This window comes from Haemorhous mexicanus, chromosome 21, assembly GCF_027477595.1.
Source record: "Haemorhous mexicanus isolate bHaeMex1 chromosome 21, bHaeMex1.pri, whole genome shotgun sequence".
Taxonomy (NCBI): Eukaryota; Metazoa; Chordata; class Aves; order Passeriformes; family Fringillidae; genus Haemorhous; species Haemorhous mexicanus.
Genome location: NC_082361.1, coordinates 1417013 through 1442922, shown reverse-complemented (window position 1 = coordinate 1442922; position 25910 = coordinate 1417013). Strand labels below are relative to the sequence as shown.

The 25910-nt window shown below is 46.9% G+C and overlaps 1 protein-coding gene across 2 annotated transcripts in view; it reads left to right on the top strand.

Moving 5' to 3' along the window:
* CRB2 (crumbs cell polarity complex component 2) overlaps positions 1–25910 on the top strand; it is a 54055-nt gene that overhangs the window by 14612 nt on the left and 13533 nt on the right. For both annotated transcript variants that reach the window (XM_059864832.1, XM_059864831.1), the window contains 5 exons: positions 15447–16145; positions 17853–18048; positions 18458–18597; positions 19045–19227; positions 20107–20220. In XM_059864832.1, the coding sequence (XP_059720815.1) occupies positions 15626–16145; positions 17853–18048; positions 18458–18597; positions 19045–19227; positions 20107–20220 (1153 nt within the window). In that variant the 5' untranslated portion in view covers positions 15447–15625. The remainder of the gene's footprint in view (positions 1–15446; positions 16146–17852; positions 18049–18457; positions 18598–19044; positions 19228–20106; positions 20221–25910) is intronic.

Sequence of the window (25910 nt, the reverse complement as noted above, 5' to 3'; positions counted from 1 at the left end):
CATGCACTAAAAAAGGGTTTGGATCAGATGGAGTTTAAACCTTCAGCCGGTTTCCTTTGAAAATCACTGCTGGGCCCTCGTGACCTTCCAGTGACTCGCTGGAGGTGGGGCTTAGCAGAGCCAAGGAGCTCTGATCGATTCGGACACCACAGAGCAAAGCTGAGCTTCTGCTGCTCTCTGTCATTCTGGGAAGCTCAGCTGTCTGTACTTTGGCTTCCCTTGTGCTCCCAGAGACAGCAGAGGAAATTTTGCTAAAGTCCTGTAATAGATGGGGACCTAAAGCTGAACTGGAAGCAAAAACGTTCATAATTTGCCCAGAGAGTGTGGCTGGGCTGATATATGGAGGCACTCCCAAAGCTAATGAGAGTTAAATTGTCAGGTTTGTGACTTCTGTCTCATAAAGCATTCAAGCTTAACAAATGGTGCTGACACACTGGCCTTGGCATGGAAAACTTCTTTAAATATACAAGATGCTGCTTCTTACTGGGGTATATATAAAGTTGGCTTAGATGCAGTGAAGTTTCTTGGGGATAAAATGGATAGTGTTCCAATAAGCTGTCAATTATGTTTCTTTCCAGAAATTATACATGTAATTGGTGAATTGCAAGGCTGGATTGGCATTAAATAGTTGATTTAAAGTATTATAATTCTTTTTATGTTTTTCCCCATAGTTCTTGGGAGGATTCTAGATCCATCCACTTCAATATTTTGTATACAGCCTCATAGGAAGCCTTATGTGTGCCTCATCAGAGAGATGCTTAGGTGCTTCTTCTTGCTCTTACTGAAATGGTTGTAAACCAGATGAAGTGGTACTTCATGGTGTTTTACCAGTTCTTGGAAAGTTTCTAGATCCATCCACTTGAATATTTGTATACAGCCTCATGAGAAACCTCAGTTTTTCTTTTTTTTTCCAAAAACCATTGAGCAGATTTTGTTTCAGACATGTTGATGAGCTCCTGTGCACATTCAGCACACCAGTTAGCCGAGCAAGAGTTTCAAGCATTTGTGCTGCAGATCAATATCTCCTCTGACAGAAGCCCAGCAGGAGCTTGGTTTGCCTGCTGTTGTGAGACATGAAGTAGAAAATGTGCATAGACCATGCTGGCTAAGAGGAGTGGAACAGAGCTTCCCTCAGGGCAGAGGGAAGTGCTGAAGCCCTTGTCTCTGGTCCAGTTCTGCAAGGAGAAGCAAACAAAAATACTCATTTGGAGACCATGAGAGTAAGCTTGAATGCTGTTAACACTTCTGTGAAGATGTGTATTGGTCATTCTTAGAGGTTTCTTAAGCAAGCTGACAAATGGCTGGTGATGGAGACACCAGGGTTTAGTATCCCAGCAAAATGGCAGTGTGTGCTGTGGTAATCCCTGCCAGAGCTCAGCCAAGTGAGAGCAAATCCAGCAACTTGTGCACACCCACGTTAGGTAGGGCCATTGTTCTGGGGCATTTGTGAAGTAGAAACAATTGATTCACATGGGAGATTCAGTCTGTGAAGAAATAATGCTAATACTGCTGCGAAACAGTACTTTCAGTAATTTTCTAATATTTCTAGTGTTTCCTAGAAAGGCAGGAGTGTGCCAGCCCAGAATACTGAAAGTACTGGACAGTATCCCCACCTCTGAGTCAGGAAACTGAATGTGGGACTGTTTCTTTCTAGTTGTCCCTTGCCTTCATACTGAAAAATCTGTCTTTAGTTGACTGGATTAGATTTGGAGATAATAGAGGTGTTTAGTACTCATTAAGGCACAAATCCACAAAAGTGAGTCCCACATCTTTGGCATTTTGGAGAACATTACTCATTCCTCAACATTTGGCACATTTGTGATCTGCATCCATTTTAGTTCCTGCCACCTACTCTGGTGACCATGTCCAGTTTTCCCAGTGGCCTTATTACTGAGCAGACTGTGTGTGAAGTCTGTGAGGAAAAGCAGAGATTGCAGCTGAAAGGAAAATGAGGCAGAGCTTGCTGATTTTATGCAGAATCCAAAGGTGTAATTTCCATGGCAAAGGTAGATGTCAGACAGGATTTTGAGTCTACACTCATCCTCAGATCTCACAGGGTGCATCTGGATGTGTTTGTTTTTCAGGTCCAAAATTCTCTGTTCTCCCACTCCCCTGTTTGGCCTTCCTGGAATACAAACTTCAGCAGGAGGAGGTTCCTTCAGCCGGGCTGTGCTGCAGGGCAGCCTCCCTCCCTCTGGCTCCGAGTGTCGGTCCCTTTGGTTTTCCCCCGAAGCCCAGCCTGGCTCCAGGGCTCTGGCAATGCGGAGCTCTGCAGCAAACGCTGCTAATCCAGCCTCTGCAGGCTGCTTTGGGGCTGGGAGCACAGACCTGCCCTCCAGCGGCGCCAGAGCCTCCCTGAGCCCCGCTGGGCAGCGGCTGTTCACAAACACGTTGGATCGTTTGTGACACCGACAGCAGCAAAAAGGCCTCTCAAAACACCCTCGGATCCTGGCAATGTATGGGCACATCCTTCCTGCTATAACATTTGACTGCAGAACATCTTGCCTGAGACCCTTTTTCCACTGTTTTGGCTGCCTCCCGTTAGGTGATCGACATTCCCATCCTCCCATCTGCCAGAGAGGCCCCTTGGAAGGGATTCACCTCCACCAGGCAGCTGTAAGCAGGGAGGAGGATCAAAGGGCACGAGGCTGACCTGCAGCAGTCCAGCGGGGTCTCGTGTAGATCAAAGGATGAATCCATGGTCAGAGCCTGACTTCTGTGACTTCCTCGAGACAGCTTGGCAGGGGTGTGGCCCTGTCTTTACCACAGCCTCATCTGTGTGTGTTTGAATGGTTTATCTGCACATGCTGCATATCTTTGTTATGGTCCTTACAAATAGCTCTTTTTTGGAATGGGGAGTGTCATGAAGATCTCTGAACAAGCAGCCAATAATGCTGCAAGGCAGAGGAGGTGATTTCAGACCTCAGGCAAACATGTTCATTCTGCCCTTGTCCTCTGGACTGTCCCCCTCCTCTTCCTCAGCACTGCAATTTTATCTGAAGTTGATGATCATGCTTCAGGAGAGTGAGGCCGTGCCAGACCTCTGCACACCCGTGCCAGTGCCCAGACAAGGACCCTCTTGCTGTGCCTTGTGAGCCCACTTTGCCACTGCCATTGCCCAGGACTGACCAGTCTCACAGGCTCAGGACTCTGGTGTTTATCAGGCAGCATGATTTGCTTGCCAGCAGTTCTGATTGGCAATGATAGGAAACTAAATTTATTGTGTCTAAAAAATGCAATTAGGATGTCTCAAGACTGGACATTTTGTGTGATTTTGCCAGGTTTTAACAGCAACTTTAAACTTTTGGCTCACAGCCCAAACTCTGACTTGGCTGCACTGCTGTGGGGATGTTGCAATAGGTCCTGCAGTGTCCAGGGTGCTGCTGGCACAGTTCTGCAGCACATCAGGATGTGTCCAGTTGCTCTGATTCCCCAATGCTGCTGGAACGTTCATTTCTTTCCAGCTCTCTTGTTTTCCCTCAGGGGCCTTTGGCCACTTTGGCAGTGCAGAAGGGACATCTAGTGGGCTGATGGGAGAGTGGGGACAGCAGTGCCTGTTCAGGGCAGCAGGAAAGAGCCAATTTCCAGTTAGAGACTGGACTCTGGGGAACCCTTGAGCATTACAGCACCAAATTGTATTTAAACATTTCAGTGTACAGAATTGGCCTGTGAGTCTGGAAGCTTGAAATTCCAAAACTTATGGAGTTTTAAAAAATATTCCTGGCACTTTTCAGCAGTGTCAGAAAACAGAAGAGTGTATGGAAGCAGTCAGATTTGGCACAGTTTTTGAGTGGAACTGGAAGATTTTTTCTTTATTTGCTCAACTTCCCAAGCCTGTATCCACTGTTAGTATGGACTGCTTTGTGTAGTGTTGTGCCTAATGACCCTTAGAGGACAAAGCTGGGGGAAAAATCATGACTGATGCTGTTGGCTTCCTTTGTTCAATTCAGTAAAATAGATTTGTGCCCAGTGGTTCCAGGATGGTGAGGGAAGGTGAGGCTCTGTCCTCTGTGGCAGTCACAGCGTGCACGTGACAGGAGAGAGGAATGGCTCCATTTGTACCACTGATATTTGCCTGCCTGTCACACGTCTCCAGTATCCAATCTGCAGTATTAGGATTATTTTAAGCCCTGTGTGAGGAAAGATTGTGAAACTCCTGCGAATGTACATTGTTCTTTGAGTGAAAAGCAGACTTTTGCCGAGGTACTTTGCTATGTGATTCTCTCTGAACTTTTGTACAAAGTGTATAGGATTGGTTTATGACGAGTGTACAGAAAGGTATAGAATAAGTGGACAGGAAGGTTCTGCTGAGTACCCCAACCTACTTTCTCCTTTTTCCTCTAATCCAGCTTGCCCACTGCTGCCCCATTTCCATGGCATGCATTTCCGGCTTGCCAAGGTTCTGCTTCAGGCTGAGAATAGAAGCCTTGCTGTTATGCTGTCCTTAAATCTCCCATAATGAGTGTTACACCAAGGAAAGCAGCTGTGTCCTTTGGCTCTGGTTTTAATGCTATGTTAAAGAGCAGATTATGGTGACGTTGGATGGCAGCGATGCGGGGGTAGCACAACCATGACCAGTTTGGGGAAGGCTTTAGCAAGGATGACTAAGGACTTGGAGCTTATGCTTTAGATAACAAATCCACCCAATTGTGCTCTTTTGGAAATGTAGTCAAGCCTAACAAATCAGGGCCTTAACAGAGTTGCATTAGGGTCCTTTAATTGGACTAAGCTGGTTAATACCCACATTGGCTTTTGTATGCCCAGGGGTGCAGCACAGGAATGGTTTGCTGTTTATGCTGACAAAATCTCATAAAATTGCAACCTTGAACATTGATAAAATTAAATTCTAATGTCCTCACAGGTAGACAATGGATTAAGGTATTTTGATTATTATGAGGAAGTTCGTTGTGTTTTCCTCTTCCCTCAGTCTGGCTAGTGTGACAGACTCTGTCATGGCTCTGTCCAGGGTTTAGGGTGTGACAGGCCACACAGCACAGCAGGAACAGCAGGGCTGCACAAGACCTCAGCCTCTGTGGGACGACCTCCACTTTCTGTGTGTGGGGGTTTGTCATACTCATTCTGTTTTGTGAAAGCTGAGCAGGTCCTACAGGTAGTCCTAGAAGCCATAAATTACCACGGATTAGGTGTGTTTTCCAGGTGTTGGGAAGTGTTGCACTACTGGATTTACAGCAGTGCCTGGCTAAGAATGGTGCTTTGTTGCCATGTTAATTGTGCAATGATTCATAGGTATTTGCTGGGATTTGGAAAAGGTGGATTGTTGAGAGCATGTCACACAGGTGAGGCAAAAATTTTCTGAGCAGAAAGATTCTGCACACGTCAGTGTTTGGTTACATCCCCTGACAGCCAAACCAGAGTCTAAGGAGACAGAAATGAGTTCCAGATGGTTGTGGTAACTGGCAAGAAGCTAATACTGAGGCTGGTGTTGAAAAAACAGACAGGACACCAGAGATGAAAGAGGGGGCAGGGTGGTCTAGATAAGGTTGATAACACATGATATATCATCTTTGGAGCATTCCAAGGCAGGACAGTGAGATGAACCATTTGTTCCTGAATTGCAGAGTCTGGGTGGTGGAAAGGCTCTTGCTGTGGCTGTTCTGCTTCTGCACTGAAGGTAAAACCCCTGCAGTAACTATCCCATTTCCAGGCACAAATCCTACCAGCCTCTGCTGCCCTGCAAGGATGTTGGGATAATGCAGATTACTCACTGTAATTTTGCTCCTGTTTTCTTCTTGTGCAGCCTAGGTGTGTCTGCACCAATGCATTGCTATCTTGCGTATTTCTTGTTTAAACTAGGGATTTGTCTGGCATCTTACCTGTGTTCTATTTTTAGTTGTTAGTGAAGGGTGAGGCAATGTACTTAATTCTCATTACAGTTAGTTTAATCCAATTGTGATGTGGATTTAGAGAGACTTAGTAGGTCTCGGCTGAGTGTGGGCTGTCTTTTTCCAGTTACTGTCATCAAACAATGCACACTGATAACTTTTTCCACTTCTAAAACTGAGCCCATGTATCTAAGGGTGGTGTGATTTGGTGCCTGTGTTTTCACCTCTGTTGATCTCTGTAACTGTTCCTCAGTTGAGAAGAGGGTTCCTGTACATTTGTAAGTTCACTTGACCTGTGGTATCTCCCCACCTTGGTGAGACAGTGGTAAAGATTAATGTGTACTAACTCTGCTTTTTGGGGTTAACAGAGTCCTTTTGTCTTATTTCTCTTTGAACAAAGCAGCTTCTCTGAGAAAACTGTGTTCGATCCTACTGTGGAGTTGGTCAGTAAGAGCCGATACAGAGCTCGGCATCCTCCAAAAAGCCTCGGTCCCGAAGCAGTTGTGAGCCCTGTCCCGGCTGTGGGGCCAGCCCAGGTGTGTTCTCGGCCTTCCGGAGGGGCAGAGGGCGCCCCGCTGCCCGCGCGGGCGGCCCGAGGCGCGGGCAGGGCGCAGTCCGCTCCGCGCGATCCAGGCAGGCTTTGCCGGCGCCCCGCGGGCTGCGGGCTCTGTCCGCGGGCTCAGTGCTGCTGCTGGCCCGGAGCGCGGGCCGAGCGGCCGGCCCGGGGAGAGCCCGCCCCGCGCCGTGATGTGCCCACAGGAGGGGCTTGCTGGGCTCCGGCTCCTGTCTCTCCCCGGAGGGGTTTAGAACGGCCACTCTTACACTTGTCATGGAATTAAGGAAAACTACCTCCAGGCCGTGCAATGCTGCTCTCCTGCTGCCACTTTTCCTCTTGTTTTGGGGTAAGTTTTTGTCTTCTGTGCCTGATTCTTACCCAGCTACTATGCAGTAACTTTGATCAAATCTGTGATCTGCCCTTATATTGAATAAATTGTCATCTTACAGTTAGATTTGTAGCCGGAAAACTTTTGTCAGGAAGATAAATAGGCATTTCATTCTAGACGTGTTGTTCCTTCTATTTATTTCTTGTCACTTTTCATCTTTCTCCCTGTGCACATGTATGTTTGCATTTATTCACAAGAACTAAAAGTAATTAAGTATTAATGTAATTAAGTATTCACCTATTATAGTAACCATTTTCTCCGTTGGAAAGGTCTGCATATTTTGGTTGTGTCCACACAGAAGAAACACAGACCTTTCTTTCCATCCTCTATGCTCAAGAAATACATCTGAGCACAAGAGGATGGTACTCAGGGGAGTGTAGTGCCAGATACATCTGGTACAGAATGTGGAGGGAGATCACAGGACAGGAGTGTCTCCAGTAGAAATTTTGTAAAAAGCAGCTCTGTCCTCAAAGTGCAAGAAGCAATGAGGTAACAAAAGAGTCTATGGGGAGTTGTTTTGTTTTGTGTTTTTTCCCCACGCTGAAAACTTATTTTATAGCCAAAGAATCTGCTTGAATACACTGAGATTCTCCAAATTCCCAAGGCTATCTTTGGGTTCCACTGACACCCTTGTTTACAATATCTTATGTTCCCTGAAAAATAGGTATCTCTGTTTCTTCTGGAATAGGTGCCTAGAGATCTGCTGGGCCTAGACATCTGTTTTAGTCATCTAGGGATTATAAGGTCATGTCAGGAACACGTCCAGCCTTTTACTGGAAAGTATGGTTGGGATTGAACTGGTCTGCTTTTCCTGCCCTCAGCACTGCCAGGCCAGTTACCTGTAGCTGCAAGTCAGGTTTGGTTTCCTCTGAGCAAGTACAGGTATGAGCCACAACATGAAGAAATGGATGTAGGAGAACATTGAGAAAATACAGTCAGAGCCTTTTCTCTGCTTGTGCCTGCTGAATGTGGCACTTGGCATTCTCTTGCATTCATAGGTGATGTTTATATAATTTTTGAGATTTGGAGAAAGTTTTCAGCTTTTCCTCTGATTTCCCAACAGTCTCTTTTTTTCCTTCTGAAACCTCCCAAGATTTCTGTTGCTCTGACCACCTCAGACCATGAATCCGTGAATGTGAAAGTCAAAATATGTTGTGATTTTTGTCTTTTTTTTTTCTTCCTCTTCCTTGTACCAGTTTCTTTGTCTGGTGTGTTTGCTCCAAGTGCCTGGAATTCCTCTGGCCACAGGGAAGCAGCAGGACTGTCTTTTGTATCTAGTAACCATAGCTACTGGTTTGGAGTGTGAAGCGATTACGGTGGCTGTGTGCTGGGCAGAGGCAAGGCCGGGCCTGGAGGATCTCCCGCGTGTGGCTGCCAGGCCAGGCCGTGGCTCAGAGGGTTTGTGCTCTTTGCCCACTGCACTTGTGGCTTTTCACTCCTGGAGAAAGCTCTTCTCTGGAGCACTGGTTTAGGGAGAACCTGGTGCTCTTCTGAGTGCAGGTGGATGACTCTTCTTGCTGGAGCCAGCAGAGCTCGAGGGAAGTGCTGATTTTCAGAGTCTTTTCACCTACTCCTATTTTGCAAGGGGAATTCTGCCAGATTTTAACTGGAGTGAATGGTGCTATTTAGGTAGCACTTGCAGGTTTTCAAGGCCATAAAGAAATGTCTTTTCTTGCCCTTAGAAACCATGTCACAACTTCTTTTATTTCTAATTGTCTGAGTCTAAATGTCATTGAAGCAGAGAGTGCCTAAGGTACTTGTTCAATATTTTTGTGGAAATTCTGAGAATGCAGTTGGCCTGGTGCAATCTGTACCCATCAGAGCATCCTGCAGGCAGATCCTCACAATCTCCCGTTGTTTAAAAGAAACACCGGAGGGGCAACAACGGTGCAGGCTCTGCCTGTGACTCCCCTTTTACTGCTGCTGCCAGTGTAATGGGAACACAATAGAATAGCTCCCAGCGAATTCCTTCTCTTTAAAAGAGATTCTGCAGGGCAGGAGGAGTGTCTTCTCACTTCTGTTCCCACAGCTCCAGCCATCAGCAGGCACGTACCTTTTGCCTGGAAGATGCTTTGGATGCCTGCTGAGGGAGAGCATGTGCAAGACAAGCCCTTTTTGCTATCAGCTCTAATGCCAGCTCTTGAGATTAGCTCGGACATAGGGACAGTTTAAGGTTCACTTCAAAACTGGGGAACAAACAGAACCAATCTTCCCAGCTGTTTTGTTCATTGTCAGTATATTTAAATAAGAATTGGAAATTAAAGCCTGTGACTCACTCTGGTGAACTGAATACACAGGAAAGTCCCTGTCCCAGTGTTTGATCTGTGGAAATGGCTGAGAGATCAGAGAATATGTGCAACATGAAGGTCAGCTTGGAGGAGTGTTCATTAAGGGAAAATACTGGGGTGTCCTGAGCACAGGAGATCAAAGAATTATGGTGGCAATATATTCAATGCTGTCATAAACCAGGGATTCACAGCTCCTGTCTTTTCCCCAGTTCTAGAAGCTTGATAATAGGAGTTACACCTTCAAATCTGCAGTAAAACAGTGAGCAGATAATGAACACAAGTGAGCTGTGGTAAGAATGAGTTCAGTTCCTTGAGTTGGTATTTCTGACTAATGCTGTCAATGCCATGATGTTGGCACTGCTGGGCCCTGTGGATTGGTGCCCACTGTTTGGCACCTTTTAGCAATTCACTGGGCAAGCTGGGGGGCAGAGAGCCAGGAGTCACCATCCTCCTTCTTTGAGGGGGTAAATATTCTGCGTATTTCACAAGAAGAACCTGAGCCACACTTCTGGTGCCTGAATGAATGAAAGTCTAGGTCTAGGCCTTCGTAAATTCTGTATAAATATTTTACACCAGTAGACTGTGTACATATATCTGGCATAAAAACTGTCACACCAAAAACCTCATGTGCAAATGTGATGTAGAATTTGTTGGTCTCAAGTAACAAAGAGAAACAATGTCAGAAGCAGTCTGAGAAGTGATGGGCACACCATATCTGGGTAAAACTGTAATCTGGCCTGTCTGCAGGGATGTGAGGAGATGCCTTGAAGTTGGTATCCAAGGTGGTATTTGGCTGAGACACTGGGCTTGTGTGTTTAACCTACCAAAACTCTCCAAGAGACATCCAAGTCATGAATAGTGAGGCTCTTTTAAAACTGACTTTTCCAAAAGGCACTCTTGGCATTGCTGGGATCCCTGGCATTTTGTCAGGCCATTTATTCAGTATTGTCTTAGAAGTCCTGCCTGCTGATTGCCAGCACTACTTTTGGATTAGCTAATCTTTGTTTTCAGGGTTTGTGGGTTTTGGTCATAGTGCCATGTCCTGCTTCACCTAAATTATCAGATCTGATAAGATGATAACCTGAGACAATAACACAAATGTTTAGTTTCAACCAGCAGATATATCTCAGAATCCTTTCTGCCATTTGAAAAATGGGAAGGAGGATCTTGACTCTGGGCCCCTGAAGCCACCTGAAGAGGCCTTGTACCCTGAGGAGGTACATGGAAGGCGCTTTCTGAAGAAGAATTTGGTTTTATCCTGCCATTCTCTTCCATAGCTGTCCTTCCAAAGTGAGCAGGGGTGGGGAAGAGAGAGGGTGGATATAAAAGCCCCTATTCAAGCCTGTCCATTTCCCTTTCTGGTTGTGTGGATCCTGGGAACAAGCCAAAGTGTGTCCCCTTTCACTAATCCTTTACACTGACCAGGATAGGGAAAGATCAGCAGAGGTCAGCAGGGATTTACTAATATAAGCACATGCCTTCCTGTTGTCATGGAGACCTAACTCTCCATTCCTTTCTTCAGAGTTTATTTTGTAGTTGTGTTGCTCTGGGTTCCTTCTGGTGGAAGGGTTCCCTTTCTACCCTTGGTCTCAGGATCATTCTCCAGTGGGAGGTTTGCTGGGATGAGCAGCAGGAGCACAGCCTGACTGGTGAGAATTGCCCCAGGCTGGGCTTTGACCAGTCGTGGTTTTGGAAACTGGAAACCCCTCAAGCTCTGTGATTGTTGTGGTGCTGCTGGGACCTGTGGTGCTCTGGGAATCCTGCTGTTCTCACCTCTTGGTTCTAAATTGGGGTTTTTTCAGTTGCTGTAGTGAGTAGGACAGGTGAAAAACATCTGAAGGAAGCTGCTTTCCACTTGAGGTGGATCTGGCTTGTCCAAGCTCATATTCAGTTTTTGCTAGGCCAGGAAATAACATTGTGGTAGCCTGACTCTTGTGGGGGCTGTGGCTATGGTTGTGACCATTTTGCACAAGTTGTGCACGGGTGATGGTGCATTTTCATTTTTCACCCAGTGCAGGGCATGTGCTGGACAGGTATTCAGGGATGGGGATTTCCAGTAGGTACCACTGCCTCTGCTCAGATGTTTTTTCTGTCCTTCAGTACAAAGGAAACTGTGAGCTGAGAACCCCAGTGCTGCCTCTTCCCTGCTGGAATTTTAAGTGATCAGTAAGACACCTTTAAGGCAGTTATCAGTGCAGCACTGAGCAGCTTCCACAAGGTCAGGAGTGTCTGTAGATTGACAACATCCATCCTCTCTCAGTTACCCAAGACAAACCTGTGCAAAGCAAATCCCCAAAATAGAAGCCAGTGAGTAATGCCAAAGCAACATCTCCAATCACAGAGGTAATTGCCTAACTTCTCATTAATTTCTGATTTTTTGTGGTCAAAAAACTTCACGACTTTGACGAGATCACATAGTTCAGGTGTGAAGTACAAGATTATTAAAGTCAATTATTAAAACAGATCCTGGTAATGCAGCTTGTTTGCCTTAAAGTGTTACAAAAGGTCACAAACCTCATGTTTGGGGAAAATCTTTGTCAGCTACCTTTAAAGTGTAAAACCAGCCCTGTCCTGACAGAGCTCAATGAATGCTTTATATGGGACTCTGGTAGCCTTTGAAGTTCCTCCTAATCCACCCCTAAATGCCTGGAACTATTCTTCAAAGGAGCTGTGGTCTCCTCCAGTTTCAATTCAGCACAGGCTTGCAGGATGGTATGATTATAACACACTTCTGGGGGTTTTTTCCCTTACAAATATCACTAACTTGTATTTTTCTTGTGAAACGTAAAGGAAAACTTCTGAATGTCATTGTTAATCCAGCAACAACTACTTTGATGAGAAACTATAAACTCTTGTCATTCAGTGATTTCCTTGACCTGATTTTCACAGTGTTCATGAAACAGCATAGTCTGAATGACATGTTTTCATGGTTGTTATATTGTGCAGCAGGAAAAGCTAATTTATTCGTTTTTCTTATTAGTGTTTGGTGCATATTCATGTGCTATTCACATTCATATATTAATCTATTCCAAAACTGAGAGCAGTAAGTGTATGCCCTAGGACTGATGGTTGAACAGAATAAAAACATCAGATGTGCTCTTTTTCAAGCCAGATGTTCAGCACTGCCATGGAAGGAGTGTCAGGGTTAGAACAGATTCACACAGGGCCATGTTTTGTCCTTGGGAAATATTCCAGATTAGTACAGGCATGCTGGATGCAGGGGACTGTGTGATGCAGTTTGGGGTTTGTGCTGTTAGTGTGCCTGAAGCCTGCACCGAGCCAGTCAAACACGTGGGGGGTTTTCTGCCAGCTGCAGTTCACAGAATAATTTGCAGTTATTTAGATAAGTTGCATTTCTTGTGATTTACACTGCATTGTCCTCAGCCTGCTCCATGCATGCCCTGTGAGCAGCGCTGTGTTACTTCAGGATATCTGTTCCAGAAAAGGAACATTTTCCTCCAAAATGCTGTCCTGCTAAGTACATATATTAACCATGTATTAATAGAATGCTATTGTTCATGGTCACAGTGAGTTTTGGGCAGACCAGAGTTCTCCCTGTCCCTTCACTGCTGTCTTTGGTAGCCAGGAAGGCCTTTGCACTTATTAGGGAAGCTTTGTGTTGTCTGTGGTTGAGCGATATGATAGACCAAACCAGAAAAGGTACAAAAAGGTGTGTCTGTTGTGAAAGAACTTTGGGAAAGGCAAGAAATAGCAAAGGGCTTTGATGTTTAGCTTTATTTGCAAAAAAGCATTTTGCCCGTGTTCTTCTCATGGAAGCAGAAAGCCACACATGAGCCTTGGCAGTGACTCAGCCTGGCTGTGCCAGCAGTGCCTGGGGATTCTGTGGAAATGGGAATTTCTTTGCAGATGGAGTGTGCTGCAGCTCCTTCCCAACATGCACCAGACTCCTTTTTTGTCCCAAACTGTGCTCCTGGCCTCTGGAAAGTGCAGGCAGGGGCGGTTACTCATTAAGCCTACAAAGGCTCATATCTCCTGCCTAGTAAAGCTCTTTTGCAAATAGTTTCCTGGGCTTCCACTCTAATTGCCACAGAGATTCCAGGCAGATTCCGTCATCCTTGTTTTCTGCCTGACTGGGAATCTGAGAATAAAAGGGTTGATGGCAGAATAATGGGATTGCTGGACAGTGCAGGGCTCAGCAGCTCTCCCCAGCATCACATGAGAGAGGAAGGGAGGGGTGGGCCATGGAGATGATGCTGGGAAGAGAAAGGGCTGCTTAAATCCCTGAGTACCCTCCCTCCCCCTGCAGTACTGCCTCTTAAAAGAAGACTTAGAAACACTACAGTCTTTGGTGGGAGGAATTTGGGGGAGGTCAGGGCAGGGGCAGGCTTTTGTAAACCAAAGTCTCCCATAAATCCCTTTCAGGCCCTGAAGTCGGTGTCTCCACCTTCAGGTACAAAGGGCCTGAGGAGCTGATGGGACAGAGTTGATAGAGCACCACTGACACAGATTAACTACCAGGGGTGGATGAGGTGTGCCAGAGCAAGGCAAACATGCCCAAAACTGGCCCAGGATAATGCTGGCACCACTGAGAGGGCAGCTGGGGAGTGATGCTGAGGTGTGTGATCCTGGCCAGTCCTTAGAATGGAGCATGGCAGGGTAAAGCAACATTCCTCAGGGAGCAGGGGATGCTGGGGGAGCTGCAGGGGTCTGGGACCCTGCTCTCTCTCCACCTGCAGCTTTGTGGGGTTTACAGAGACTGAGGCCTGTCACTACCTGGGCCACGGCTACATAGGGAGGGCAGCTGAAAGGGGGAAGAGCTGCTTGCCCAAAGGCTTCGAGTGGTGGCTTGACTTCCAGCACCAGGCAAGTCTGGATTGTCTCACCAGTAGCAATTTCTTAGGAGCATTTGCTCCTTCATGAGCTTTATCTCTGCTTTGAGACCATTTTTCACAGACATTTTCCAAACATCTGCTATATAGTTGTTTGCAGAGTTACTTCCAAGTCTGGATGTTTCATAACACTTATACAGGAATCAGGCTGGGAGATCTCTACCACACAGCTTCTCTCTTATTTATCTTGGAATTGAGCAGAATGAAAAGCTCTGCCCTCAGAAGGCCACAGTGGGATGAGGTGCTAATGACTGCTGCCTTAGTGGAAGGCAAAGTTCTCTGTTTCCACTGCCTTTGTCCCTTTATTTAATTTTTGGTTGGTTTATGTCTTTTGGAAAGTGCTTAATTGTGGCATTGAATCCAGGACATATATCCTGAGTCTAACATAAAGGCCGTTATCTCCTGTCCCCTGGGCTGTCCTGCCCTTTGGCCAGTCTGCCCCTTGTTTTACAAAGTAAATTTAAAATTTCTTTTGGAAAAGAAATGAGGATTCCTCCTTTTGTTCCCTTCTGCTTCATTTGAAATATCTATGCTGAACTTTTTTTTTTTTTAATATCGTGTATCCTACTTAATCTCATTTATATGAACTAAATTTGCAGCTCAGTGGGCACGTCCCATCACATTTCCGGGTGGTGGAGTTGCTTAATGGGGCAAGAGCCTTTTAAACGCTGCCTTTGAGGGGACAGCAAGGCATTGTGGCTCGGTGTGAATTAACTGATCCCATCCAAATGCTCCCAGATTTAGGGAAATCTGGTCTCAACATTAGTTCCTGGTTATCTGGTTGTTAGGCTGGTGTTTTGGCTCAGCAGGTACTGATCCAAAATGCCATCAGCACAGTGATCTCAGCAGTCTCTGCTCTTCCTTGCTAAAAATGTCCTGCTGTGTAAATTTACATGTCTAAGATGAGGAGAGGGTGAGGGTCAGTGGTTGTCAACCTGAGCTGCCTGATGTAATCAGAGACTCTGTGAAATGTGCCCGTTTGGAGTTTGCCTTGGGTTATTTATGGGAGCATCTTCAAATCACTTCTGAATTAGCTGAGAAAAAATTGTATCCCCAGAAGGAGCAGCTGGGACATACAGAGCTGCAGCCAATACCTGAACTCGTCCTGCCTCTCTGGATTTCCAGGCACAAATGCTGTGCCCTGCCAGTGAAAGGGGTCATGGAATTTTACACTAAGTTAATCTTGTGAATGGATTTAAGGTGATATGTGTCACTGCTCTCAAAGTGACTCATGGATGAATAAGCACAAGTAAAATAGTTGGTTTGTGAATGTCTCCTAAAAAAATCAGATAATTGGTTACCCAAATTGGCAAGAGATTCTTGATGCCACCAAATGAAGGGCTGTTGTCTTCTTTATAGTAAATGTTTGATTCTCCAGTATCATCCTCATCTCCTGGCTAGTGCAGCCCTGTGGAGTGTGGAATTTAGCTGGGCAGTCTCCAAGCTGTATGTGGGGATTGGCAGAACTTTTTTCTTTCGAGCTACAACTACGGACTAACAAAAAGTCTCTTTTCTCATCAGGAACTTCATGCTCTGAAAATGACAGTGGCTGTTCCTCCTCCCCATGTGAGAACGGGGGGAGCTGTAAGGATTTGGAAGTGGGTTACCAGTGCACGTGCCCTGTGGAGCCTGTAGCTTACACGGGCATAAACTGTGAAGTGCTCTACGACGCTTGCATTGAACATGACTGTCCTGCCCACATGACCTGCACCCGGACTCCAGGGCTCCTGGAGTATGACTGTGTGTGCACAGCTGGCCCTGCAGGCGCTGCCTGTGACGGTGTCGATGAGTGCGAGAGCAGCCCTTGCACAGACCCTCGATTCGAATGCGTGGATAGCCCAGCTGGATACGCCTGTAGGTGCCAGCCGGGCCCCGCTGGAGAAGGCTGCCAGGCAGAAAGCTCCGTGTGCTCCAGCCACCCCTGCCTGAACAACGGCACGTGCGTGGCGGCTCCGGGCGGGTACCGCTGCCTCTGCCGGCCCGGCTTCAGCGGGGCCACCTGCGGGGACGACATCGACGAGTGCGCGTCGGGGCCGTGCAGAAACGGGGCCATCTGCAGGGACAGCGCGGGCGAGTACAGCTGCTTCTGTGTGCCCGGCTTCCAGGGCTCCAACTGCGAGATCGACATCGACGAGTGCGCGTCCCGGCCCTGCCGCAACCACGGCACCTGCCTCAACCACATGGACCACTACGAGTGTCGGTGCGCGCCCGGCTATGCAGGTACGGCCGGCCCGCCCTGCGGCCGCGGGGCTCCGGGGCCGCCTCGCTGCGGCTCTGTGTTCCCGCAGCGGCTGGGGGTGGCTGGGAGTAATGCTCTAGGGCTGCTGGCTGCAGCTTCCGGGCAGTGCTTGGGGCCTTGAGCTCCACGTGCGGTGTAGGTGTTGAGAGACAGGGATCCAAGAGTGGACTGTCTGAGACTGGACACAGGTGTAGGCACAAGGTATCCGTGATTAGTTCTCAGCATAAAATTAAGGGAGATTACATAAAAAGATACTTATCATCAGGAAATGGATGCTTAGTGTTTCCAGGTATAACTTAGCTCTGCTGATCTGGCCTGTAGTTCCTTGTCCTGTCCAGCAGGATTTTTCCAAGGGAAGTACTTGTCTTTTAGAAAAAAGGGTCTTTTAGCTGGAGCTTTCCAATCCTTTCATGCCTGGCAAATGTTTATTTGGCATATGATTTAAGTGTTTTTCTTTTGTGCATCTGTGCTGATGGTGACTCAGAGAGGAATCCACACCTGTGAGTTATCTTGAGGGAGGCAGTGGGGGCCTCTCCTTCCCCCAGCCCTGCTTATCGGAGTGGAATGGGGTGGAATGTGTCCATGTCTGCCTGGTACCACCTCGCACATGAACTTCTCAGCCTTCCTCCTGTTCACAGAGGGAAGTGTTTAAGGAGTTGAGTTGCTGTGAAGGAATGCTGCTGATTACCAGTGGAATGAGGAGAAGTTACAACATGAGGAATGTAGTCCCTGATGCTGACTCACTCTCTGATAAAAATGAAGAGAGATGAAGGAGAAACAAGACAGATTTTTTTTATGTGGGTCCTAAGGTTACTGGTGATTTTGAGTATCAAGCATAATTCTGTCTTTGCAAATCAGTTTCTTTTTTTATCTTTATGCTGAATCCTCAATTCAGGATTGTGGGATTCCCTGCCAAGGGGGCAATAAAGTGACCCAAGCAGCTGGAGGAGTTTGTTGTGCTTCAAGTTATTCTGATGTCAATCATGAGGCTTAGCCTTGGGATTTAGTTCTTCATCCAGAGGTTTGAGCACCATTGGCTGGCAAGGCCAGGTCGTTTCCTGGTGCTTGCAGCTGGAATTTGGGTGAAGGAAGTTTTGTGTGGGTATTGAGGGGTTTGAACCAGATTAGGGGGCCCACATTCCGCCAGGATTAGGATGGCCATGCCCACTCTGTGGGGAGCCTTTGCCAAGGAGGGCAGATTAGATGGATTGATAGGTGCCACTGTAATGAGTGAGGTTGGAGGTGATGCCAGGCCACAGGCTGCTCAAAGAGGTGCAATATAGATTAGATAATTGCATAGAAATCTTTCATGAGGTCTTGTTCTGTCAGGGAGGTTGGGACTTTGTACCAAACAGGTGTTATTTGCTGTGACCAGCAGTGGAGCTAACATTGTATTTTTAATAGCATTTCCCAATCAAATCACTTCCTAACATCAGGTATCACTGTACCCAGTGTTTTACACTACTTAAGTGCTTTTTTCCTTGGTATCACAAGGCACGATACAAACAATTAAAATAAATGGAATTTGTTTTCAGAGAAGCAGGTAGAGATCACTCTGGTAGCCAGCTGGGGTTGATAACTGATGACATAACAAGATAACTCTTGTGATTTAATCTCAGAATTCCAGGCAGCACATATACACCTCGGTGGATTTGTAACACAGATATTTTTCTGTTTTTTTAACACAGGTGTGAACTGTGATACTGAAATAGACGAATGTGCTTCAGACCCTTGCCAGAATGGGGCCCTGTGCAGTGATCATGTTGGGTTCTACACCTGCACCTGTGCACCAGGTTATCAAGGAACCCAGTGCGAGGTGGACATCAATGAATGTGAGAGCCAGCCATGCCAGAGCAATGGGACATGTCATGACCTCATTAACAGGTGAGAAACCAGTGGTGGGGGGCAATTAGACACCAGGACTGATCTAAAGGTCTCCTCAGTGCAGTCTGTGAAAATCAGAGTAGAAAGCTGTGGGGGGAATTGGATTTAGTGTTTTATACGTTGAGTGGCAGTAACAATGATTTGTGGCAATAAGGGAGAAGCCCCCTCCCAGCAGCAGAACTCCAGGGGTTAAAGGAAGGGAGAGACAAATACAGAGAAGTGGTTTGCAGAGCATGAACAGCACAGGCAACTGCTGAGAACATACCTGTGTGTCTGAATTTACCTTTCCACGGGTAAGGTGAACAGAAGTGGTGTGAGCATTGACAGCTGAGCTGTTTTGCTCATTCCTCACGTGGAGCTCTGCTGTCCAAGGCTGAGCTGATGCCTTGCTCTGTTTGGTGCCCCACAGCTACCATTGTGACTGCAGTGACACCGGCTTCGAGGGGACCCACTGCGAGCTGGACATCCTGGAGTGTGCCTCTGACCCCTGCCACAACAGTGCCACGTGCCTGGAGGGAATCAGGGGCTACAGCTGTGCCTGCTGGCCAGGTGGGCTGGGGCCTCTGCTCGTGTGGTGTGTGGGCACACGGCCATGGACAGCACGTGCTTGATTGCTGTGTTGGAGAAGTAGAGAATTAATGACCATACTGCATGGCCCCTTGTGAGTTTCCTTGGTCTGGAACAGTGATGCTGCACTGCTGCTCTTTACGGGTCATCCCAAAATCCAGCTGACCTGCAAAAATCACCCTGATTCCCCACCATAAAGTTTTCTTTCTGACATTTTCCATCATGAGTTCCTCTATCATGAGGTGATGCTTTCCTGTAAATTGATGATTATGGTTCCTGTATTTGACATAGTGGAGAAATTGAAGGGCCCAGGGACTGTCTGCTAGATGAGGTTTGGGGGTCTTATTCCCTCCTTTGAGTCAGCCACAGCATTTGGGAGCTGCGCTGCAGTGAAGCTGTGCAGATGCTGACAGCAGTGTCTCGTGGCAGGTTACAGGGGGCAGCACTGTGAGGAGGATGTGGACGAGTGTGTGACAGAGCCCTGTCACAACGGTGGCCTGTGCCTGGAGCGCTCCAACCCAGCCCATTACGGGACACAGCCCCGCTTCCCCAGCAACTTCAGCTACAGCCAGGCAGCTGGCTTCCTGTGCCAGTGCCAGCCAGGCTTTACAGGTGAGCTGCACAGCAAATGTTCATCCTGTCTGCACTGGGTGGTGCTGCTGTTTGAGGAGGTGGGCAATGTTATCTCTGCAACAGAAATCTCTTAAGGGCTGGTACTTCGGGGTGCCTGGCAGCCTGATGCATCAGGAATGTGCTTCTGCTCCATTACTGACAGCTGAATGTCATTCCCTGTCCAAGACTGTCTCCAGGCTGAGCCTGTGCACTTCCCCGTGCTGCCATGAATGCCCTCTGGCTATGCAGGTGCCAGGGTGTTTTCCCTTTGTCAGTCTCTCATGCATATGGCAGGATTCTTCCCTAGGGACATCTCTGAAATTCCCCATCAGAGGAAGCTAATTCCCTGGAGTCACAGATTACTATTCTAGGTGTTTTCTTGGTGAGACTGCTCTCATGGCAGCAACTGTATAATCCAAGTGGGACAAGAGGAGTTTCTTGGTATGGTGCTCTTGGAACTAGAAGCTCTGTGGATGTTCCACTGAAATATCTCCCTTTCCATGGATTGGAGAGATGTGTAAAATGCTGGATTTAACAGCTAGGGAAATTCCCTAGTGGGAAGGCATAAACAATAATACTTTATTATTTTATGAGAGAAATATGAGTGTTTGGTCCACTGTTGCACAGATGGGAATGGTTCAGAAGTTCTGATCTTGGCAGTGTTTGAGACTGGAAAATCATTTCATCCTTCACTGGCCCCCCTTGTTCCGTGCTGGTGTTTGTGTGCCAGTGCCTGCAGAGACATGCTAGACTTCAAGGAATTATTTTCCATGTTTAGGTGAAAGAAAAGAAGTGCAAACCTTAAGAGTGCAATTGTAATTTTTGTTTCAGTGCTGCACAAGTGCACTTCTGAGGTGTGTTTGTGTTTTCACTTTCCAGGGGACACCTGCTTTACCAACATTGATGAGTGTGAGTCCCAGCCCTGCCAGAACGGAGGGCTCTGCCAGGACCTGGTGAATGGCTTCCTCTGTCAGTGCCCACCTGGTTATTCAGGTAACCTGGGGGAGGGGTGGCTGGAATCAGAGCCTTCTGCTTGGCTAATGCTGAACTGCTGCATTGCTGCCTGGCTGCAGGATTCCAGGATGAGAGGGCAGGACCGAGCTGGACTGGGTGTGTGCAGCAGCACGTCTGCAGTTCAGGGCCCAAAGCTGTGAGAATGTAGGCAAGTAAGTTGATAGGCCATGAGCTAGATTTGGAGACATAAGATAACTGCATAGAGTCTAAGATCAGAGTATCCAGGACATCTGCATCCTGGAGTGAAAGTTACCTGGGAGAACTGTGGTGGTTTCTATATGTGCATGAAATAAATAGAAAACCAGCCTTTAAGTAAAAGAAGGGATGTTTAAGGTTCTAAGTGTCACAGATTGTACTGGCTGTAACAGATTGGCTCACCAGCACATAAGCATCTGTAAAACATCTCCATTCACCAACACCCTGGGATGATAAGAGCCAGCCATCTTTGGCTGAAAGCAGCGATCTGCTACGTTAGGAGGTCAAAAGGTCTTTGTGATGTGAGCAAAGGAAGCCTTCTCTGTTTACAAGGGAATGAGGAGTCTGGATTCTTCCCCACATGCCCTGCCTGACCCTAAGGGTTCAGTTTGCTGGTTGAGAATCTGCGAGATGGTGAATGTTAGCCCTGTTGGGAAGGTCTTCTGCTAACTGGTACTAAACCTCATCTTTCTTTAAAGTGTTCGTTCTCAGTCTTCTTCATCTTTAAATTCCACATGTGTTGGGCAGTTTAACACCAGAATAGTTTATAAGAAACATGGTCCCAGCACAATCCTGGATTTCTGGACTTTAGATGAGGGTAACTTCTCCACAGTGTTACCAGGCTGCCATCTCGTGGGAAAAAGAAACACTTGAAGCCAGAAGAAAACCCATCCCTGAAGTTGCAACAGCAGGTAACAACATTCCAGAGACTCTCTCAGGCCTTTATGGCATGGGAAAATTTTCTGTTTTCCTTCTGTGGTTGCAGCGGTTGAGCTGTGTTGGTTTAATTCTGCCCAGCTCTTTCCTGGGAAGACCTATTACTTTCATTCCCAGAACATAAAATCATCTTCTAGTTAAAACCTTCTGTAAATGGGCTGAATTATTTGTGGGGTTTTCTGGCCTACCTCATTTGCTAATTTAGGCCAGATCAAGAAAAATTTGCTTTTGTAGATGAGGCCTTTGAAAATGAGCTTTTATTTAAGCTTGTTATCGCTGCTTTCTGGGGCAGTTACAGTGCTGTACTCTGAACTGAGATCTTGTCCAAAGAGATGATTTAAAGTTTATCCTTCTTGTCAGAATTCCCACTCACATCTGTGCCCTGTCCTCTTTTCCTCCTGCAGTGCCCCAGCACCCAAACAGAGCTCAGAATTTCATTGTACTTTGCCAAACTGCAGATCTCTTTAATCCTTTCCAATTCTTAGTGTGCTCATGGGCAGAAAAGCTGACAGAACCATGGGCTGATGGGCAAAGGAGTGCTAGAGTTCATTCTGTTGCATCAAATTTGGGTTCATTAGTACTTGAAGGGGATTAGAAGCAGGTTGTTCTTCTGGATATGACTTTTGGTAAAGGACTTTGTCTCAGCTGAGGTAGTTCTGACACATCAACCCAGCAAAAGGCTGGGAGCAGTCTGTGAGATCAGTGAGTGCGTGTGGAGGAGTGAAGCTGACAGGGAAATAATAGCAATTAATCTCCCCTCCTTTGTCAATTAATCCCAGTACAGTCATGCTGGGTAAACAGCTTATTACTTCATATTAGGATCACAGAACAACTTTGTGAAGCTTCTCATAATGTTTCTCTTCAAAACACATTTCTGTGGCAGCTTAGATCTGCCATGAACTTGGGTTTAAGCTGCCTCCACTGATTAAAGTGAACTTGCTACTCTGATGAAGAATGCTTTCTTGGGGCAGCAGGGGTTCCTTCTGTGTGTTTGCTTCTTCAGTCTGAGGAATTTGGGGAGTGTTGGGATAACAATGCAAGTCAGGAAAATTCCTTCTTTGCAAATTAACTGCTTCAGTGCTCTCTCAGTGTAGTGCAGGCAGATGAACCTTCTCTCTGAAATGCAGTTGTCTCAAAAGTGGTGTCTGATTCCTGAGAGAACAACATAACAGGTCCTGAAGAGTCTGTTCAGCACATGGTTTGTGCTTTAGCAGAGGATATAGGTACCCTGAGAGGATACAAGAAGTACAAATCAAAAGATTGCATGGGTACTAAATGAGGCGTGAAGGAGAGGGAATCTTGCATGCTCTTGGAAATTATGTCAGCTGTGGTCAAAGACAAAGCATATTAGGAAAAGGCTGTCTTTTAGGGGAAAAAGAAATCCAACAAAATGAATTTTGAATTAATATTTTTCAGAAATGGTTTCAGTCAGGTATTTATTAGGCCATAGGTTAGGCCAGGACAAGAAAAAGACAGGTACCTCCATCTGACATGGACACTGATTTTTAACCTGCAAAAATGTTATCACTGAAGTTTGGATCATTCATTCTTTAAAAACTTTTGAATGGCCTAAGTGCTGCCACTGGAGCTAAAGCTGTGCTCAGGCAGAAGAGGCTGAGTCCTGCAGCAGGCACTGTGGCACTGGGCAGCCCCTGCCATCGCAGCCATCCAGCCCTGGGCACTGGCACCTTGTGATCATGGGAGCATTCTGAGCTCTTCTGCACATGGCTGAGGAACACTTCTACTTTTGTGAGAAATCAGAAGGTGATGTGGTGTGAATGTGTCCCAGTATAATTGGAGAGCTTATTGACCATCTCACTTTGTTCAGCCATAATGTCTTTGTCTCCTTAAAGAGGTAGAAACCTTCTGTGCAACAGCTATAAATGGTGACTCTGTAAGGGTGCCAGCCCAGATCAAATGGGCTTGAATTCCTGGGTCATGGGTCAGGAAATAAATGGGAGATGCTTCTTCCTTCTAACCACCTTTGGATAGATGTAATTTTTTTGTGCAGGTGTTTCTTAAGTCAGATTTGTTTTAGAGACAGAGCCTCTAGAGCAAGGGCAGCTAAAAGGTTAAGATAGTAAAGAGATTAGAGGCCTGTTCCACCTTCATCCAAATCCCTTTTGGTAAATATAGCTGAAGGGAGCTAGGCAGCACTTGGTGAGGCTCCCCCCCTTCTCTTCCGCTCCCTGTTTCTTCTCCCTGCTGGATCACAGCTCCATGTTAATCAGACCTTTTGACTTCCCTGTCATCTGATCAGAAGGCTGTGAGTGCTGCAGTCCAGAGCCTGCTTGTGCCTGGTGCCAGGTGAGAGCAGAATCTCTGCTGGGTGCATTGGGGTGTGATGGATTTCCAGGCAGTAGTGTCCAGATAGACTCTGTGTGTGTATATGGAGATAAATGTGTGGGTGCATAAACCAAAACAGGCGTCTTCTCAAAGACAGTGAATGTTCTGCAGTCTTCACAGTTGTTACACTTTATTGTTGCAGTAGTGGCTGAATGTGCACAACTGCCTGTTTGTTTTCTCCTGAACAATAACAGAAGGGTCAGAGTAGCTAACAGAGATAATGTTCCAAATCTGTGCTGGGATAGGTCTGTGTGTGCACAGGTCTGTGGCTCTCTGAGAAGTTTTGACTCCAAACAAACACTCACCATATCCCTCCCACTTCAAGTATCTGTAAAAGTGACTGGCATGTTTGGATTGAGTAAAATTACAAAAGTGAAATGGCTAGGGGAGTTGTTGCTGCTAATGGAGATTCCAGACAGTGACATGTGGGACGTTTTGTTTGCTTGCACCTGACATTGATACAAAGACTCCAAGTTTGGGGAAAGGCTCTCAGATAACATTTCTTCACAGAAATAAGAAATTTCTCTGGGTCCTTACAAGACAAAAATACAACTCTCCAGAAAATTTTGCAACATGAAAGTAGCTATATTAAAAAATTAAAAACAAACCCCAGAACCATAGAGGAAAAAGGAGACTGCAACAGCTAATTTAGTAAGGTGGCTAATGAGGAAAGAGAGAGTTTTGATTGTGTACTGCCATGTCTGAACCTGTACATTCAGCATAATGCAGAGAATTTCTCTTCAGAGAAACAGACCACGGGCATTAAAACCTGAGACTTTTCTTAGTGAATACAGCAGCGTGGAGAGGTCTGTGCTCACAGATCACTGGAACAGGGAACAGGGAGAAGGAAAACTGCCTGATGGACCCTGATTCCCTCAGTAGTGAATGTGCAGCAGGGCCCGGGTTCACTCTGCATTTGGAACTCCCCTTGTTCCTGTGGTTTAGGTATTGCACACTGGTGGAAATGCAGCTTTTTGGCTCAGCCTATGAAAAGAACATTTTGGCCTTATTCACAGACTTTGGCAGGTTCACCTGGGCTGCGGCAAGGGCAGGAGGTTGTCTTCTGGCTTTGCCCTGCTGAGCTGAGGCTGTGGCACTGCTGGGCACTGCAGGAGGCAGGGAGCAGGAATATGCTGGAGCACACATTCCTGGTGTCAGCACGGACAGGGGCCAGCTGGGAGGGTCAGACCAGAGCCGGGCTGGATTAGACCTGGCGCAGGGCAGGGCTCTGCTCCCCCGGCTCTCCCGCTCCAATCCCTTCTCGCGGGACTGGCACCAGCGAGTGCCTGCACACACTGCCCTGTCAGGCCAGCCTTTTTTGTCATCCCTCCCCCCCTTCACCCCCGTTTTTTTCCCTTTACTGTCACCAATGTCCACAAGGAGTCGGCCATGAAATCTGTGCTGATTGGCGTGATCCTGAGGGGAATTTTTCTGCTGGCAGGTAATGAGATGTGTACAGTGCTTGCAGTGTGTCCTGCCTGTGTGCGTGCCTGCCCAGGGCAGGGGGCTGGGTGTGTGATGAGTGATGGCTGGAGGCATGAGGAGGAACCAGAATTGATTAGAAAGGAAGAATGTTTTTATTTTGAAGAGACCTAAAGTTTTGTTTTGGAAACTTTAGGGCGAGGAATTTCCTTGTTGCACGGGTCTGGCTGGCAGCTCCACAGTCACTGTGCTGCAGTTCTGCCTGGTGGTGCAGCGTCAGAGCCGCCGAGGCACCGGGTCTGTGCCCAGGTGAGCTCTGGAGACACACAGGTGCCTCCCGGCTACTTCTGGGAAACGTTAGTTTTGCTTTTTACTGATGTTTTTGCCGTTTTCATTTTTCCTTTATTGATTGAAAGCTGCCTTATTGCGAAGTAGGTTTTGTGGCTGTAAGTCAGGACAGCCCCTTTGGTGGTCAGTGCCTTCCCCAGCTCCTCCCGCTCCCTCGGCCCAGCGCGGCGCGGTGGGAGAGCGGCAGAGCAGGGGTTGCCATGGAAATGGCAGTAATTGTGCAAATCTAATTGTGTCGGGGTCCGTTTGTTGCAGCTAATTCTCTGCCTACCCCCTCTCCCTCCCCTCCTTTTTCCTTTTGATAATCATAATACAATCCCTAATTAGGATGCAGCAGGGAAAGGTCGTTAGGAATTCAGCTGCCTTAAGGAGAGGGCATGGCGGTGCTGGCCGGGCAGCCCTGCTGAACTCCCGTGTTCCAAGGAATAGACCTTGTCCTTCAAGGTTTTTTGATATCTGACAGCTAAATTAGAATATTTCACTTCATTTGTGCTTATTCTTTTAACATTTTATGTATTTGTTGAAGTACATGATTCTTACACTGTATACAATGACTCTTTGCTTATTAATAGCAGCCAGTAAATCATTCCCTCCGTTCAGGCAGTGGTGAGCTGGGTGGATTTAATCACACTTGCATCTAC